Genomic DNA, 19372 nt, shown 5'->3' with positions numbered 1-19372 from the left:
TTGCAAAGCATGTAAATACCTATCCATGCAGGTATTTTAGACCAGAGTTTCATGGAAACTGAAACCGAGCAGGAAGAGGTGGCATACGTGTTTTGTCCTCAACTTTCACCAATCCCAGACCACCACCTCCCCTTTTCGGGGATGTAAACGTGGGAGACTTGAAGACCTTGTGGCCCAATCCTAGGCAAGTGGGGCCAGCGTCTACACAGAAAGGCTTTCTGCGCGGTGGCTGTGGGAGGAGCCCTGGGCTGGCGCTGCGGGAGGCTTCTGCGGGAAGGTGGGAAGGCCCTCGCTGAAACGGGGCACGGTCCTGCTGCGCCCGCCTTCCGAGTCTCTCGGCCCAGGCTGCTGGGGGGCGCCCTTCCCGGCTCTCCAAGTCCGGAGTGTGAGTGCGCTCAGGGCCGCGCGGGACGAGCGGTCTCTCTGCCCCGGGGCAGCGGGCACACCGCGGGCACCGGGGCCTCCAGCGGCACTTCCGCTCTCACCTGCGCGGCAACCCGCATCCCGCGGTGCGCGATAACAAAGTGGGGGCGTCGGCGGGCCGCGCGCCCCGAGACGGAGGAGGCCGGGGCTCCGGACACGCCACACTGCGCCCGCCGCCTCACCTGCCGCCTCACCTGCCTCCAGCCAGCGGACGGGGGCGCCCAGAGCCTCGAAGCACTGCCCAGCTCTGGCGCGGGAGGTAGGGCCCAACCTGGCGCCCGGGCCTCCGCCCCCGTCCCCGCCCGCGCGGGCTCCGCCAGCCCCGGGGCGCGCGCTCCTCGACCACGACCCCGCCGCACGGCGCGCGCGCCTGAGCGCCCCTCCCGGCCCGCTCCCCTCCTCCGGACGAGAGAACTGGGGCGCGCCCCTCCCCAACCCTCCCCGGTACGAGCGGCCGCGTGAGACTCCCGAGCGCGCACCTGAACCCCGCCCCTCACCCTGCGGGCCCCGGCTGGACCCCTTGACGCGCTCCCCGTGCCCGGCCCCGCGGCGCGAGCTCCCGAGCGCGCCTGCCCCGCCCCCGTCGGGCCCGCCCCCTCCCCGCCCCCTCCCCGCCCCTCTCCGCCCCCTCCCCGCCGGCCCTGGCCCCAGCCGGGGCCCCGGCCCCGCCCCCGCTCCGCTAGCCCTCCAGGCTCCTTCAGCTGCCGGGCCGGCACTTTCTTTCCAAGTTACGGCGCAAGTTCTGCTGTGCCCGGAGCCTCCCTCACGATCTCACGGCCGGGACTGCCCGGAGTGCATGGGCGCGGGCCAGGGACGCTGAGCGGCCGCGCCATGGAGGGCGCCGAGCCCCGCGCGCGGCCCGAGCGCCTGGCCGAGGCCGAGACGCGGGCGGCCGACGGCGGGCGCCTGGTGGAGGTGCAGCTGAGCGGCGGCGCCCCGTGGGGCTTCACCCTGAAGGGCGGGCGCGAGCACGGCGAGCCGCTGGTCATCACCAAGGTAAGGCGGCCGCCGGGCGCGGGCGGTGACAGCCCGGAGCTGGCCGTGCTGCGGGGCGCGTCAGGGTAGGGGCGCGGGAGGGGCGGTAGGCTCGCGCCCCCGGCTCTGGCGCGCGCGTCTGCTGGGGTCACCTGCGGAGACTGGGCGCCGGGACCAGCGTAGGCGTGTAGTCCTGGCGGTTCCCCGCGCCTCGCAGGGTTTAAATGGCTCCTGTTCCGAGTCCTCTTCCCCTCCCCCTCCCTCCTCCGGGCAGGGGCCTAGCAGGGTCCTCTGGCACTCCCGGGCCCGCCAGCGGCGGCCTGCACCTGCGGGCCTGCCCGGAGGCCAGGGGAGGAACGTGTCCCCTAGCCGTCCCCACCTGTGTTTGCCTCTCTGGGGTCCCTGGTTCGGCACGCCTTGGACCCGTGCCTGTGATCACTACGAAACCCAGAGTAGCAGCTGTCGCCAGCGCAACTTTTCTATTCCCTTCAGCCCATCAGTGTTTACTGACTTTCGGCTTCCAGTCCCAGATCCCCTGCGCACTGGATACCTGCGCAAACTTAGAGAAACCTGAAAGCCTGCTTCTTAAGAGCGGGACCCTAGTTCTAATAATAAGAAAGAAATTCCAGCTGTATCTCATCAGGAATGTTGTGTGTGTGCGGTTTGCTTTAGAACATTGAATTTTCTTGTCTCAAAACAAAATCCATCTGGAAACTTACCAGTTGAACCTGTATGAACTTGTAAAAGCAAACACATAAACAACAGTCTAGTCACCCTGTGTTCTGGGTAAAAGTGTGTAGTGGTCAGTTTCTCTGGGAAGGGTTGAGTCGGACCTTTCGTATGGACGAAGTTCCTTTTCAAATGTAAAGATTCTTGGCGACTAGAAGCATTTGAAGATGATTTACTGGTTTTCTCGGCTTTCCTGCCTCTCCACAGCAGGAAGAAATTAAGTGATTCCTAACCCGCCCCACTGGTAATCAGTTTGGGAAGTGGGATGGCTTTGTTGTTCAAATAGCAAATGAGACACCAACGTCTTCCATTCTATATTTTCTGTCGCTTTTATGATTACAGAACTTTGTGGAGGGATTTGGGGAAGCGTTGTTTAGCTTTGCACTAAATTTTTGTTGAACTCAGGAAAGAGGTTGCCATTGTTTAAAATTGGACCAGTGTGTAATCTTTTATCACATTGGCTTCTTTGGAAACATGGTGGACAGTCATAGTGTGTACACTCTGCCCAGCCAGAACACTCTTTTTCTTTTTTCTTTTTCTTTTTTCTTTTCTTTGTTTTGAGACAGGGTCTTGTTCTGTCAGCCTCCTGAATAGCTGGGACCACAGATGTGCGCCACCATGCCTGGTTAATTTTAATTTTTAATTTTTTGTGGAAACGGGGGGGTTTCACTGTTTTGCCCAGGCTGGTCTCAAACTCCTGCCTCCCAAAGTCCTGGCATTACAGGCGTGAGCCACCGCGCCTGGCTCAGAATATGGATTAATCCAAGCTTTGAATCTTCCTTTCCCGAAAGCTACTGAAAAGTCACTGGGGCTCATTAAAAAAATAGATCTTCTAATAGTTTTTTTTTTTCACTTAAAAAACCTTGTAATTAAATAGTTACATATTAGAGACCTGGAATATTGTGCGACTCACTTGCTATTTAGCAGACTCTGATTTGGGGATAGCTTGCGTTAAAGTAAGAGGACACCTTCTCTTTATGATAATGAGGGTATCATTTGAGAGCCTCATGGGAGTGCGTGTAGTAGAATTGGGAGGGGTGTCAAGAACAAGGCTGGTTTGGTCCTGGTCTTCATATGGAATTTTATCAGCCCATTTTATAGAATGAAACAGCTGTGGCCCAGGCAGGGCAAATGGTGTATCCTGAGGTCACAAACTGTTGAGTTCTGGGAAGAGTCCTAAGAATCAGACTCTGGCCCCAGTGTTCATGCCTGCTGCTCCCCTCCAGTCAGTGCCATGTGCTTGGGTCTGGGATCTCCTGCAATACCATATTGAATACCTTCATCACATCGGTTAGGTGAGGGTTTGCCAGCCTTGGCATTGTGGACTTTGTGAGCTGAATCTGTGTTTGCTGTGCTGTGGGGCTGCCCTGTGTTTTGGAGGATGCTCAGCAGCGTCCCCGGCCTCTACCTGCTTGATGCCACTGTCACCTCTCTCCAGGTGTAACAACAAAAACGTCTCCAGACATTGCCAAATGTCCTCTGGGGGCAAAATTAGCCTGGTTTTGAATCACTTTTGTCAGATTAACCATATATCACCTTTGCTCTTAAAGGATTTTTGCCTTTAAACTTGTTTCTTTTTGAAGACACTGGCCTTTAGGGTGGTGTGTTTAGAGGCCCCTGGCATTGCCAGTGTTTGCATGGAGGGCTGTTTTCCTCCCACGCGTTGGCCCTGAGAATAGGCTTTATTTACATAGTCAAACTCAAACAAATACTTGCTTCATCTGCATTTTTGTAGCTGGAGAAAGGAAATTGAAGCAGGAACTCCCAAGTGCTGTGTTTTGTGGGCATCCACAGTGGCTGTTCAGGATCAGGACTGACTATTCTCTGGGTCTAGTTTGAAGCTAAAGGGACACTAACTTCCGAGGAGTAGCATTCTTGAATTTGGGGTGCATGCATGAAGCCCAGCAGAACCTCCGCTGACAGATGGCGACAGGATTCATCACTCCTCAGTATGTTTCTGCTGATTTCTGCCTTGAAATTTTGCTACAGTTGGTGAAAAAAATGCACTCAAACCCATTTTTCCATGCGGTTGTTAGAGAGGGGACAGGAATAACGTCCATGCTGTAGGAATCTACATAATGGAAGTAGAGATGGTGGATATATGTGATCCTGGCGGATTTTTTGCATGTTTCTCTTCCCATCCATTCAACCAGTGGAAGTCTTCAGTGGGGGAGGGGAGGGACTGATGTCTAAATGTCACTAGAGTGGCTTGAATTCCACAAAGCTGTTTGGGGGACTCATTAGGAAGCGTAAATACACCAGCTGGGTGTCAGCAACCCCCTGTGGCCTCAGGAATGTTTGTTAAGAGAGGGAAAGAATGAAGCCCCAGCCTCTCCTGTTCACTATTTCTTAGAGTCCGCTCCCTCCCCCCAAAAGAATGCCAGAAGCCTTAGCCGAAGCTACAAAGAAGACAGTAACTTGGGCCTGGCCTAGCCCCAAGGGCAGCTCCTTTGGGAACCCATTGATTTTCGGGTTGCCATTGGGGACCAGAGCTGTTGTGTGCGACAAGACTGCTATGGTCTGGGATGCTTGGAGGTCCCCCCACCTGACTCACCCATCCCAGGGCTTCAGACTCGGAGAACATTTCTCTGGATAGGAGACAGAGCTTTGAAATGTCCTTTCCAGTGTGAATGCCAAAGACTGAATCATGGCATATTTTGGGGGCTGTGCACCCAGGTGGCAAGTGTCTTGTGTAAAGTGTTAGCCGAGTCCTTGATTGCAGAGGGCACAGGGCTGAGACTGGTGGCTGGCGATGGCAGGAGTGGAGGCCCCGTGCCTCTGATGTACCTTCCTTATTGTTTGAAAAGGGGGCTCCACTTCATGGGCCATGCCAAGTCACTTCATGACCGAGGACTGGGGAGATCAGAGTGACCACCCTGGTTGGCATCAGTTCTTGTCTTGTATGCCTTTATATTGGCTCCCACGAGCCAGCCAAGCTCTTGTGAAATATCAGTAAAGGTTTTGAAAAAGAGGAATCTGCTGAATTCAGCAGTGGGTCAGGAGCTGGTGGCTCTCAACTTTGTGGCTGCTGGTGGATTTCTGTGCCCAGACGCAGTGTGCGATCAACATCTGTACAAGGGAGTGCTGCTGCTTCTCCGGCTGTCTGAGAACCAGTGGTGAGGGCTTGGATCTCCCCTGCCTCTGCCATCTCTGGGTGATGTCCAAGTTGTAAAGTCTCACCCACTTTTTGATGCCAGTTACCATGTTTTCTTCAGGTAGGATGAGTGTCATTATAAAGATCCATTTGTATTTAAGAATTAATAGTAAGGTTAAAACCAAGAGGTGAGCTTTCTTTCCTGTGCTGAAAGACCCTTTCAGTTGGTAGGCCTGCCTTGCCAACTGGCTTTCAAATCTATCTTTATTACCTTTTCCCAGACTGTGAATTAATGTGACCCTGCTGAATTCTCATCCTTGTTCTCCAGCGACGTTTTGGGCGAGAGTATGGAGTCAGGCAGTGGGCCTCAAGTCCTATTCCAGGGTGTGGGAGCTGGAGGCTTTGAGGGTCGGCTCTGGGAGGATTCTTCCTCTCTTAGACATTAACTCAGCTTGACTCACACCTATGAATCCAGAGCCTTCTGCGATTATGAGAAGCTATAAACATAAGCTGTGCATCTCACTTCTGTACCAGGATGCGTTCGGTCTTCATGGCTCAGTTATGAGTATTTCTTAACATGTCCTAACATTTATCTTTTGGAAAAAAAAAAAGAAAGAAAAGAACACTAGTTTGCCCAAGAGCTAAAGGTAGAATAGTATGATATGAAAGGCTCAGAACAAATAGCAGTTTTCACCTTGTCTTAATGAGCTGGGTTTCTTAATCTACCTTTGTAATTCATGGTCAAAGAAGCTGGCTTGCCACTTGGGAAGGGCTGGTTTTTTCTCTTTGGAAAGCATTTTGGAGTTGTCTGTCCCCTTGCCAGAGTTGTTTTGTATCAGCATGCAAATAAACCTGGATTTGTGGCCAAGTTCTTAGGGGCAGCGGAGGAAAGCTGGGACTCTGTGGAACTTTTCTTCTTGCACACCGGCTGCAGCGGGAACATTCTACACGCTAGTGTTAGAGTATGAAGGCTGAAGGGACTTTGTATTCAGGTCTTTTACTTTCAAGCACTGTAGTCAGGAGTGGGGTAATTCTTGAAGGATAAATTCTGCAGGTTTCTGCAAGCCGTCTTCCTACACATGCAAGCTGAAAACTTCAACCCACAAGAAGGATTTTGAAAGAGTTCTGCGTTGCCTGTTGCTCTTTTAGGCCTTTTAAAAAATATCACCAGTGCCGGGCATGGTGGCTCATGACTATAATCCCAGCACTTTGGGAGGCCAAGGTGGGCGAATCACCTGAGGTCGAGAGTTCGAGATCAGCCTGACCAACATGGAGAAACCCTGTCTCTACTAAAAATACAAAAAATTAGCCGGGTGTGGTGGTGCATGCCTGTAATTCCAGCTAGTCGGGAAGCTGAGGCAGGATAATCACTTGAACCCGGGAGGCGAAGGTTGTGGTGAGCCGAGATCGTGCCATTGCACTCCAGCCTGGGCAAAAGGAGCGAAACTCCATCTCAAATAGAATAGAATAGAATAGAATAGAATAGAATAGAATAGAATAGAAATCACCAGTATCTGATACAGGGAGGGTGTATTCTGAGGAACTGTTGTCCTTTACCTTGTGTGATGCAGTATTGGGCTGTCCTATAGTAGAGCCAGCCTGTTCCAGCTTCTCTTTGGGGGAACATGCCTTAGAAGGATAATACTATATCATTAAAAAGAAAAAAATTGGACAAATCTCATTTGGTTGACCTCAGAACTAGGATGTTTTGAATTGCAAAGCAAAGGTAACTTTTTTTCCCAGATAAGGAGCCCCTGGGCTGGGTTTTTTTTTTTTTTTTTTTTTTTTTTTTTTCCCCAAATCCCCAGCATATTAAGTTGCAGGCAATGAGGGCTGCTTCTCTTGGATGGAAAGGCAGGAAAAACAGCATTTTGGCTTGGATAGGAAGGTCTGGGATTATCTTTCTTTTGGCAAAAGGTGACTTTTAGATCAAAGGCAAATTGTCAAGGTCAACAAGAACCAGGCAGGGTAGACTCTGTGTCCTTGAAAGGTAACACTTACTCATAGAAGGGAGGGGGCAAGCGTGATAGTGTATTTTTTATTTTATTTTATTTTTTTGAGACAGAGTCTTGTTCTGTCTCCCACACTGGAGTACAGTGGCATGATCTTGGCTCACTGCAACGTCCGCCTCTGGGGTTCAAGCAATCCTCCCACCTCAGCCTGGGGTTACAGGCACGCACCACCACGCCCGGCTAATTTTTGTATTTTTAGTAGAGACGGGGTTTTACCATGGTGGCCAGGCTGGTCTGTAACTCCTGACCTCAAGTGAACCACCCGCCTTGGCCTCCCAAAGTGCTGGGATTACAGGCATAAGCCACCGCGCCTGGCCAAGAATGTTAGTGTATCTTTTATGAGGTTTTATTTTATCAAAGTGGCTCTTGCACAGTATAAATTATCAAGTAGTTCTTCAAGGGTGCTTATATGCTACTGGTCATTTGGCCTGACTACTGATCATTTCCTCCTCCCTAGAGACAACTATCGAAACGTCTTAGCTGATTTCTTTTGGTATTTCCATCCATATCCCTAAATGATGGCTTATACTGTATATTGCTGCAACTTGTGTTTATTAGCTTGTTCTTCCCAATGTAGGATATTAGGAGGTAGCCTTTTTTCCACTCTTTTTTTTTTTTTTTGAAAGTCTCGTCCTGCCATTCAGGCCAGAGTGTAATGGCATGATCTTGGCTCACTGCAACCTCCACCTCTGGGGTTCAAGTGATCCCCCCACCTCAGCCTCCCGAGTAGCTGGGATCACAGGCTCAAGCCACCATGCCCAGCTAATTTTTACATTTTTAGTAGAGATAGGGTTTCACCATGATGGCCAGGCTGCTCTCAAACTCTTGGCCTCAAGTGATCTGTCCGCCTCAGCCTCCCAAAGTGCCGAGATTACAGGCATGAGCCACTGTGCCTGGCCCTTATTTCCAGACTTTTCCAATGCTAACCTACCCTCCTCCAACTACTCAGGCATAATTCTTGGCCCCTCATACCCCTAATGTAATTACGTCATAATTTTTTGTTGTGGGACCATCCTGTGAATTATAGAATGTTGAGCAGCATACCTAGTCTCTTCCTTTTTTTTTTTGAGACAGGGTCTTGCTCTCTTGCTCAAGCTGGAGTGCAGTGTCATGATCACAGCTCACTGCAGCCTCCACCTTCTGGGCTCAAGTGATCCTCCCACCTCAGCCTCCTGAGTAGCTGTGACTACCGGTGCATGCCACTATGTCCAGCTAATTTTTGTATTTTTTGTAGACATGGGGTTTCACCGTATTGCTTGGGTTGATCCTGAACTCGTGGCCTCAAGTGATCCTCCCACCTTGGCCTCCCAAAATGTTGAAATTACAGGCGTGAGCGACTAAGGCTGGCCTCTTCCCCCTCTTGATGCCGGTCACACTCTTCCCTACTCTGAGGAGCACGGGGTTAACAATATTCAGTGTTTATTTTGGTTGCTATTGCTATCACTGCTGAGTCTGGGGGTACATACTGTGGAGTCCTGATAAGTTAGCATCAATGAAGAAGGGATCCCAGGGTGGGGGAGAACAATTGTTCTGAGAAACTGCTAATCACAAACAACTCTATTTGCGTGGAGCTTCTCCAGCATGACCCTATACAACTTCCCTCCAGCCCCTGCCTCTTTGCAGACAACCCCTTCTCTGCTGTGTTGCCCGTTGCTCCCTTGCAACGTACTTTTTCTCTAATAGACTAGTCTTCTCTTCTCTTTTCTTCTCTTCTTTTCTTTTCTTTTTTTCTGAGATGGAGTTTCGCTCTTGTTGCCCAGGCTGGAGTGCAACGGCGTGATCTCGGCTCACTGCAACCTCTGCCTCCCGGGTTCAAGTGATTCTCCTGCCTCAGCCTCCTGAGTAGCTGGGATTACAGGTGCCCACCACCATGCCTGGCTAATTTTGTATTTTTAGTAGAGATGGGGTTTCTCCATGTTGGTCAGGCTGGTCTCGAACTCCCGACCTTGGGTGATCCGCCCGCCTTGGCCTCCCAAAGTGCTGGGGATTACAGGCATGAGCCACCAAGCCCGGCCATACACTAGTTTTCTTTAACTCACAACTGTCTTGGTAAATTATTTTACTGCCTGTGACTCTGGCCCCGGCCAGTGTACCCATGACACTAGTTTCTGCAGTCACTAGGGTTCAGGATAGTTTTCTATGCTTAATTTTCAGTGTACTTATCCTTGATTCATCCCTCAAATCCTCCCCAGTGATGAACTACCTCTTAATATATTCAGGCACACCGGGGGTCATCTTTTGAGATCTTCTCTGTCTGAAAACAGCATGATTTTTATGTTGACAGTAAATTGTTTGGGTGCAGTGCTGAATGGAGACAGTTCTCCCACAGCACTCTGAAGGTGGTGTCCACTCTGCTGGTGTGCAGTATTGCTGGAGGGAGATCAGACGTTTTTGTTTCTGGATGTTTTGTACTAGGTCTACTTTTTCCCTCTCATTTTCTTTTTCTCTCTCTTTTTTTTTTTCTTTTTCTTTTTCTTTTTTTTTAAAAGACAGGGTCTTGCTGTGTTGCTCTGGCTGGAGTGCAGTGGCTATTCACAGGCACGATTATAGCCACACTGCAGCCTTGAACTCCTGTGCTTAACTGATCCTCCTACCTCAGCCTCCCAAGTAGTTGGGTTTACAGGTGTGTACCACTATGCCCAGCTCTCTTATTTTGCATTTCTTTGTATTTTTGTTCTTCCTTGAAGATTTTGTTCAACATCATCTTCCAATCTTTCCATTAAGTTTTAAATGTATGTCCTCATTTTTTCCCCAGATTCTAAACTTTTAAAATTTGTTTCTCAAGTGTTCCCTTTTCATACCATACTGATCTTGTTTCATGATTCTTACATATCTGTGACAGTATTAAGCTGGTCTCTAAAAATGTCCTCTTTTTGCATAGATTGTTTCTGAGCTCTGCTTTTGTTGTTTGTTTTGGCTGCTTTCTTACCTGTTAGAGGTTGTCTTCAAGTGTCTAATGCTCCTTGGCCATCTGCTGGTATTGAAGGTTGAGTTCCCCAAAATGCTGTCTGGATGCTCTGTACGTGGGCGTGAGTGATCAGGTGAAGCTGTTTCCCTGGGTATTCCTCCAAGGCTGTATCTTTCTATTGTTTTTTTTTTTTTTTTGGAGGAGCAGGGGGGCAGCCATGTTTTGTCAGACATTTTTTTTCGAACTTAATAAACTTCTGGTGTAGTGCAGGTTGAAAAGTAATGGGAAGTCTGCCAGTTGAGGGGATCTGTGCTTTGCTCAGCTGGGCGAGGGTGGTCGTCTCTGCCCCCAACTCTGGCTGTAGTGGTTCCAGTTTGGAGGGAAGGTCACCACTAGTCAGAGGAGGCAGTGCTTGCTTGCTTGCATCGGAGCTGGAACTTGCTCTAGTTCCTAACCGTTTCTAATTGGTAATCCTTTGTCTGTCCAACTAGAATCATCCCTACTTTATTGTGGTATCATGGGGATTATATGAGGCAACACATAAAGCTATCTCTAGTAAATTTAAATTTCCTCCTCACTCTCCTCCTTACTTTCCCTACTCAATCCTGATTCATTGAGAATCTGGAACTTTGGGAGGCCGAGGTGGAGGATTGCTTAAGCCCAGGAAGTCAAAACAAGCATGGGCAACAAAATGAGACCCCCATCTCTATAACAAATACAAAAATTAGCCAGGCAAGTTTGTATGTACCTGCAGTCCCAGCTACTTGGGAGGCTGATGTGGGAGGATCACTTTGAGCCCAGGAGGTTGAGGGTGCAGTGAGCCAAGATCATGCCACTGCACTCCAGCCTGGGTGACGAGTGAGACTCTGTCTCAAAAACAAAAAATAAATAAAAAATAAAAAATAAAATAGAGATACATCTAATGCCCAGCATCGGTACATTTCCTATGTTATTTGTAGTCCACCAGAAGTGATTCTTTCCTCTCGTCTACCAAAAATTGTTTTTTCTAGAATAATAGTGTTTCTTATTTTTATAACTTTAATAAATGGAGTAGCTCTTTCAGATCAATGTAGTATTCAGAGTAGGGTTTTTGTTTGTTTGTTTGTTTGCTTGTTTTGATATGGGGTCTCATTCTGTTATTCAGGCTGGAGTGCGGTGGTGTGATCACGGTTCACTGCAACCTCAGCCACCTGGGCTCAAGCGGTCTTCCCACCTCAGCCCCCAGGTAGTTAGGACTACAGGCACATGCCGTCACACCTGGCTAATTTTTAGTATTTTCTCTAGAGATAGGGTTTCGCCATATTGCCCAGGGTGGTCTCGAACTCCTGAGCTCAAGTGATCTACCCACCATAGCGACCCAAAGTGTTGAGATTACTGATGTGAGCCACTGTTCCTGGGCCAGAGTAGGGTTTTTAAAGAGTAGTTGTGGGAAGTGGAAATAGTGGGAAAGATGAAGATTCAGTATCCCTGTGACAAGACTCTATTTCTTCACTCTTTCAATCTTTGGAGTAGAAAATCTGTTAAGGTTTAGAGTGGGACCCGCAAGTGTGGCAGAAATGCTGCCTGCCAAGTCCTTGTTGTCCCCTCCTCTCTCACACTGTTGGGCCACATTTCCCAGCCTCCTTTGCAGTTAGCTGTGGCCCCATGACACTTCTACCCTGGGGAGTGCAGCTGTGGCCATGCCTGCCATTTTACTTTTTCCCTTCTGGCTGCCTGGAGTGAAGATGGCCACAGGGCAGAGTTCATCAGCTTGGGTCCCTGAATGACTGCAGAGGTGGCTGCCCATGCTATGGTCACCATCCAAGCCAGTACCATTACATGAGCAAGAAATAAGCCTCTGCTGTGTTTGGGCCATTCATTATATGTTTTTTTGATTATTTGCTGTAACAGACTATTCTCACAAATGAAATGCTGGGAGAAATCAGAAGTTTTCCCTCTAGCAAATATACCCAGCTTTAAGAGGCAGAATGTACAGTGCTTCTTTTACACCCATGCTGGAAGGAGTGAGGAAAGCATCACTGTGGGTGTCCAATTAGCATGAAGCCTATTCCCTGCACACGTATTATATAAATGAGACCTCCACACCCATTGGCTTCTTTCCACCTTAGCCCTTTCTCTCAGCTGTTAATTTAATACCGCCCCTCCCGGCCCTCCCCCCCCCCCACCCTGTCCCCACAGTCTTGCTCTTGCTTCTCCTCCCCGGGGATGATTTCCTGGGAGCCCTGGAGCAATTAGGGCAGGAGGTTGGGAGAATGCCCAGTCTAGAATTAGTCCTACGTAGGGCTGACTGGAGGCACAGGGGGTGGGGTGGGTGCCAGCTGCTGTTGGGATGATTTCAGGGATCGGACCTTCCTCCTGGGGGCAGTGTCCTTTCTTTAACTGCCTTGGTTAAAATGCAAATGTTGCTCCGGAGGGCTACACATTGTCATCATTAACAGAACTGCCTTCATCAGATTAATTAATTATAGTCTTGTATGGCAGACTTTTTTCCCCCTGGTAATAGCACCCAGACACATGAATTAGACCAGCAAAGAGAGGAGAGAGAAAGTTGAAAGCCAGATGAAAGCCAAGTAAAACTGGCTTCGGGAGGAAGGTGGAGCTGGTGGAGTGGGAATGCTGAGGAAAGACCTTGTCTGTTCAGGTACTGGCCGCCTACAAAGAGGAGTTAGGACAGCCTGTGGAGGAAGGTGGTAGGGAGAGCAGGGACCTAAGTCCAGCTGAAAGCCCTCCCTGGACTTGCAAAAGAGGTAAAAGAGATTCTTTACCTATGGCTTGCAGATTCTGAAGCTGACGAAATTCCATGTCTATTGTTGTTAATTGTGCATCTGTTTGCAATTTGTAAACATGGTGATATTTATCTCTGCTAATTATATAATGCTTTGTGTAGTGTCTTTTTTTCTTGTTGCATAATTAAAATGAAAAAATGGAAAACAAAGGAAAAGATTGATCCATAGCCCAAAACATGTAATAATCTTATTTCTGAAAGTACAGCTGTATTGATTTTCCCCTGTCTCTATGGAATTCTTTGCTTTGAACCTCATAGATCTAATTTTTAATTGCTTGAAAACCCTAAGAATTACATTATCAACAATCTTTGGAATCAGATGAAAGGAAGTTTAATTTTGTGTATGCCACTTGACGTTTTAAGAAATGGTATGTTTTGTTGTGGAATATTTGAGTTTTATAATTTAGCTTTTTCTAGGCAGGCATATTTTTAAAAACCCTAATTCTGGAAAATGGAGTGTACTTTATATTGGTCAAATGTCAGTCTTTCAGACAACTATGTGCTTTTTTGTATATGCAGCTTTTCTTAACATTTTCATTATGTTTAGATGCCTTGAATCTTGAATTAAAGTTTGGAAAGAAAACATCTGGACTTGAAAAGATAGGCCTGCTGCTGCTTCAATCATATTTATTTTGTGTTGATTTACACGCTGATGCCATTAGGGTTTGGGACGGAGCCATTTCCACTCCCCCCCCTCATTTTTAGTGGCTGGTGTTTTGGGGACAAGTAATTAAAACTTGTACCACTATGCATGGTTGTGAAATCTCAACACAAAGGTAAAGTTCACATTCTCGGCTGGTTCCTGAGTTTGCACCTCCTTGTACCCTGAGGCAGGAACTTGCTTTGCTTTTATGGAGAGTTTAATTCTTTTTTGTTTTTGAGATGGAGTCTGGCTCTGTTGCTCAGGCTGGAGTGCTGTGGCATGATCTTGGCTCACTGCAACCTTTGCCTCCTGGCTTCAAGCAATTTTCATGTCTTAACCTCCTTAGTAGCTGGGATTACAGGTGTGCCACCGCGCCCGGCTAATTTTTATATTTTTAGTGGAGATGGGGTTTCGCCATGTTGGCCAGGCTGGTCTCGAACTCCTAACCTCAGGTGATCTGCCTGCCTCAGCCTCCCAAAGTGCTGGGATTACAGGTGTAAGCCACAATGCCTGGCCTGAGAGTTTAATTTTTAATTTTTAAATTACCCATGTTGTAATTGCTTCGCTGAAAAAGTATTCAATTCATATGAAAACTATTTCCCCTTCTTTCTGTTTTTACAGTGGCTTCCACTGGTTCTTTTCCTTTGCCATCTACTAGAAGGTTAGATTTCTTGAAGGTCCTTTTATCTGTCCTCTCTCTCTCATCTAGGTGGTCTCGTGCTCCTTTAAATCACGTGCCTATAGACAATGCTCATATCGTATGTGCACCTCAACTTCTTTTTTTTTCATTTTCAATGACCGTTTTACCAAATCAACTTTTCGTCTGAACTCTGAAATGGCCCTGTGTGTTGCTGAGGCCCTTTAAACTCAGCACGATCCAAATGGGAATCATTCATCTTCCTTTACCTTCTCTGATTCTGGATTTCTAATCTTGATCATCAGTTTATCCCCAAATCTAGAAGTCATCCCTGATGCCTTCCTCCCCTTAACCTCCCACAGCCAATTGATCACCAATCCTTTGGAGCCTAAATATGGGGTGTGTGTTGCTTTCTTCTCATGCCCAGCGTCACTGCCTCCAGTGGTTTGCTCCAGTGACTGCCCAGGCAATCACAGGAGTCTGTAACTTGCATACTGCTGCTCACCTCTTCACATGGCAGACTCTTGAGACCTCCAGTAGTGGGTGTGCCGAAACAGTGGTCTACTTCTCATGCTCTTGCTGGAAAAGCCTCAGTAATTCCTCATGGGCCACCTTAGCTAGGTATAGAAGGCTTATTTAGTTTATGTATTATTATTATTATTTTTTTGAGATGGAGTCATGCTCTGTCACCCAGGCTGGAGTGCAGTGGTGTGATCTTGGCTCACCGCAACCTCTGCTTCCCGGGTTCAAGTGATTCTCTTGCCTCAGCCTCCCAAATAGCTGGGATTATAGGCGCCTGCCACCACCACACCTGGCAATTTTTGTATTTTTAGTAGAGGTGAGTTTCACCATGCTGGCCAGGCTGGTCTTGAACTCCAGACCTCAAGTGATCCACCCACCTCAGCCTCCCAAAGTGCTGAGATTACAGGCGTGAGCCACTGCGCCTGGCCACTTTATTTTTATTTTATAGAGATGGGGTTCTCATCTCTGTCACCCACTGTAGTGGGTGGTATGCAGTGGTGTAATGATAAATCACTGTAACCTCAAGCTCCTGAGCTCAAATGATTCTACCCCCAACCCCTGCCTCATCAGCCTCCCAAATAGCTGGGACTACAGGCATGCGATACCATGCTCAGCTAATTATTTTTATTTTTTGTAGATACAGAGTCTCACTGTGTTGCTCAGGCTGGTCTTGAACTCTGGCTTCAAACAATCCTCCCATCTTAGAAGGCTTTTCTGTTTTATCTCCTATTTTCCACCCTCATTTGCCGGTAACTCTTCGTGTAACACTGTATTAGTCTGTTCTCACGCTGCCAGACGTACCCAGACTGGGTAATTTATAAAGGAAAGAGGTTTAATGGACTCAGTTCCACGTGGCTGGGGAGGCCTCACAATCATGGCAGTAGAACAAGGAAGAGCAGAAGGATGTCTTACATGGAGGCAGGCAAGAGAGAATGAGAGCCATGTGAAAAGGAAAACTTATAAAACCATCAGATCTTGTGAGACTTACTCACTACCATGAGAACAGTATGGGGGAAACTGCCCCATGATTCAGTTATCTCCCACCAGGTCCCTCACATAACATATGGGAATTATGGGAGCTATAATTGAAGACGAGATTTGGGTGGGGACACGGCTAAACCATACCCAACACTTTAGCTTAGTATGAAAAGTTCTACATGCTTTGCATCTTCCTTTTCCCTAGCCTTGTCTTCTGCTGTACCCACCTTGATCCTCCAGTCCTGCATTGTATAATATGGTGGCCACTTGTCATATGTGACTGTTGAACAGTTGAAATGTAGCTGGTTCAAATTGAGATATACCGTAAATTAAAATATACACTGGATTTTAGACTTAGTCTGAAACACAAAAGATGTAAAATATTTTAATAATTTCTTTATTATGTTGGAGTTATAATGTTTTGACTACATTGGGTCAAGTAACTAAAATATATTATTAAAATTAACCTGGCCAGGCACGGTGGCTCGTGCGTGTAATCCTAGCACTTTGGGAGGCCAAGGTGGGCTGATCGCTTGAGCCCAGGAATTCGAGACCAGGCTGGGCAACATGGTGAAACCCTGTCTCTACAAAAAAATACAAAGAATTAGCCAGGCGTGGTGACTGGCACCTGTAGTCCAAGCTGCTTGAGAGGCTGAGGTGGGAGGATCACCTGAGCCCAGGAGGTTGAGGCTGTGGTGAGCTGTGATTGTGCCACTGCACTCCAGCCTGGGTGACAGAGCGAGACTCCGTCTCAAAAAAAATAAAAAATAAAAATTAAAAATAAAAATAAAATTATTTGACATGTGCCTTTTTACTCTTTGAAATGTGGCTCCTAACCAATTTGAAGGTAGATGTGTGGTGCTCTTATTTCTGTTGGACAGCTCTGCTTTAGCCTTTTTTTTTTTTTAAAGAGAGATGGGGTGTTAAACTATGTTGCCCAGGCTGGACTTGAGCTACTGGCTCAAGTGATCTTCCCACCTCAGCCTCCTGATGTGGCTGGCACTACAGTCGTGCCTCACCATGCCCAGCTTGCTTCAGACTCTTGTTAGGCAGTGTGGTTTTAGGTTAGCACATCCGCATCACCTGGGAGCTTGTTAGAACCGCAGACTCTCAGACCCTGCCCCATACCTGCTGAATCAGAACCCATGTTTTAACAACGTGATAAGTTTGCTGAGTGCTGCTTTAGAGAATGATTTGCTGGTCTCCCAGCATCCTCTGTTATTGAGGCCTTGCAGAGTTTCTGAGACATTCACAGTTTTGTGGAGGGCTTTGCTCAGATTACATCACCCAGGCAAAGTGGCCCTAACCTCTCTGTCCCCAGTCATGTGGAATGCCCTCGGTGGCCCTCTATAATCATTGGTTTTGCAGCATCCTTAAGCCTACTTGACCTGGGAGATCCCTGACAGTGGGACTGGCTCTGTTTCATTGCTGGTATCACAGGCATATTGCCTGGCATGTAATAGGTCCTAAATATTAAAGTCCTTTAAACACAGCTTACACGTAGCCTTGAGATGGGATGAATGACTGCACATTGTTACACTGTTCTGAGCACCGTTAGGTCCTTTGTCCCCTTCCTTTTATGAGGACCATCTAAGACAGGTAACTTGGGTGAGAGTGATCTGCCTGGGTCATGCAGGTTGTACATGGAGTCAGGATCTGAAGTCTCCATCTGGGTGACATCACAGCTGCAGATTTCTTTTTCTTTTTCTTTTTTTTTTTTCTTTTTTGTTTTCTTTTTTATTATACTTTAAGTTCTAGGGTACATGTGCATAACGTGCAGGTTTGTTACATATGTATACTTATACCATGTTGGTGTGCTGCACCCATCAACTCGTCAGCAATCATCAATTCATCATTTATATCATGTATAACTCCCCAATGCAATCCCTCCCTACTCCCCCTCCCCATGATAGGCCCCTTCTTTTTCTTTTTTTATGAGACAGCATCTTGCTGTGTCACCCAGGCTGGAGTGCAGTGGCGTGATCACAGTTCCCTGCAGCCTTGACCTCCTGGGCTCAAGTAATCCTCCCGCCTCAACCCCTGAGTAGCTGGAACCACAGGCACACACCACCTCAACTCCTGGCTTGGTTTTTTTTAGTGTGTTTTTTTTTTTTTTTTTTTTTTTTTTGTAGAGATGGGGTCTTACTATGTTGCCCAGGATATGGTCTTGAACTCCTGGGCTCAAGTGGTCCTCCTGCATCAGCCTCCCAAAGTGCTGGGATTACAGTTGGGAGCCACCACCCCGGTAGCATCCCAGCTCTTTCTCCCTTTTACCTCCTTGCTAAACCAGACACTTAAGCCTATCTTACTGTGTAAGCCACATGAGCCATACAAAGATTTCTTAAAGATAATTTTTAAAAATGTATAGGCTCAAAAGTTTTAGATTTTTTTTTCTAAAACAGAAATGCACACAGCAGCCTTGCTTTGCGGTAACCCTTGGTTCCGTGGGGATGGGACTGGCTCAGGTGCCAGAGGCTGGTTGGAGAGGCAGGCCTCCATGCTGTCTCTTTGGTGCTTGCCCCCAGGACTCCAGAGAAGGGTGCCCGGTGCTTTTCCCACCCGACGGTGCTCCGTGCCTTCCATCAGGAAGAAAGCAGAACTGACTGCCGCCCCTACCAGATTCAGGAGCCTCTCCTGCCTTCCTGGGAAGGTGTTTTGATGAGGTACTGATGAGCTTGGCCTGTTTTTACAAAATGAGCATAGCCATCAGTTGTTCCATTGCACACAGCCAACTCTTAGGAGGGCCGCCTTCACAGACCACCTCCGGACACAGAAGTCCGGATTTTAGGCTTTTCTCCTATGCATGCAGTATACTCCATGGGCATACAAGGGAAAAGCAGTGCCGGTGAGAATCTGCCAGCGCTGTTTGGACAGCACGGGTTCTCGACAGTGTTGTTTTATGTGCGTGTGGTGGATATAAGAACCGCCAACCAATCTCAGTAACAAATCTAGCCATTTAAACATCCACAGACATTTTAACGGTCCTAACCTATGGTCACCCATGGTGTCTGGCCTTGGGAAGATGGGCTGGGTGGGTTGAAGAAGGCCCACTGAATTAACTAGATTGTGCCCGGGTTGGGAGAATGGCACGTTCAATTCTGTGGTATCTGATGTCTCTTTCTGTTAGCTCCCCGTCTTCCTTTGACAACTCCCCAGTGGACGAGGTCTTTGGGGAGGTGGAGGCTGAAGGAGCATGTGCTTATGGTCCAGCAGGAGGTGGTGTGTCACTTAACACTCCTTCCCAGGACTCTGAGTCTCGAGCGGGGCAAGGGCTGGGTGCAGTCAGCTCTGTGGCCTGCTGTGGGTGATGGGCTGGGGCCCAGAGAAAACAGCTTGGATGCAACGGTCTGCAAGACCAGCCTCCCCAGGCTCCGTGTCTCTGGCTCATTTCTGACCCTTTACCTAAGACTTCCAACAATCCTTATGTTCCTGGTAGCACCTTAGTAAATCACCCTTTCACTTACATATAGGAATTCATTTCCATTGTTTGCAACCAAGAAAACCATGGCCTGAAACAGCCTAGTAGGAAGCCTGCAGACCTGAGATCAGTGGGGCCTTACCACTTTGTCGTTTGTGGCCCTCTGCAAACGTGCCGTCCCACGCACTGCAAGGAAGAGTCTCTGCTTCAGAAGGTCTGAGGAGAGGCATCCTGAGACTGGCTGTGGT

The 19372-nt window shown here is 48.2% G+C and overlaps 1 protein-coding gene across 1 annotated transcript in view; it reads left to right on the top strand.

Moving 5' to 3' along the window:
* The first annotated feature begins 1093 nt into the window (after positions 1-1093).
* The window catches only part of SHROOM2 (shroom family member 2), a 162657-nt gene continuing 144378 nt past the window's right edge, over positions 1094-19372 (top strand). The window contains 1 exon segment of the mRNA XM_033201592.1: positions 1094-1419. Coding sequence (XP_033057483.1) covers positions 1255-1419 — 165 coding nt within the window. The 5' untranslated portion in view covers positions 1094-1254.

This window comes from Trachypithecus francoisi, unplaced genomic scaffold (genome assembly GCF_009764315.1).
Source record: "Trachypithecus francoisi isolate TF-2019V2 unplaced genomic scaffold, Tfra_2.0 Lachesis_group6, whole genome shotgun sequence".
Lineage (NCBI taxonomy): Eukaryota > Metazoa > Chordata > Mammalia > Primates > Cercopithecidae > Trachypithecus > Trachypithecus francoisi.
The sequence above is the reverse complement of the archived record's forward strand: the minus strand, read 5'-3'. Positions and strand labels throughout refer to the sequence as shown.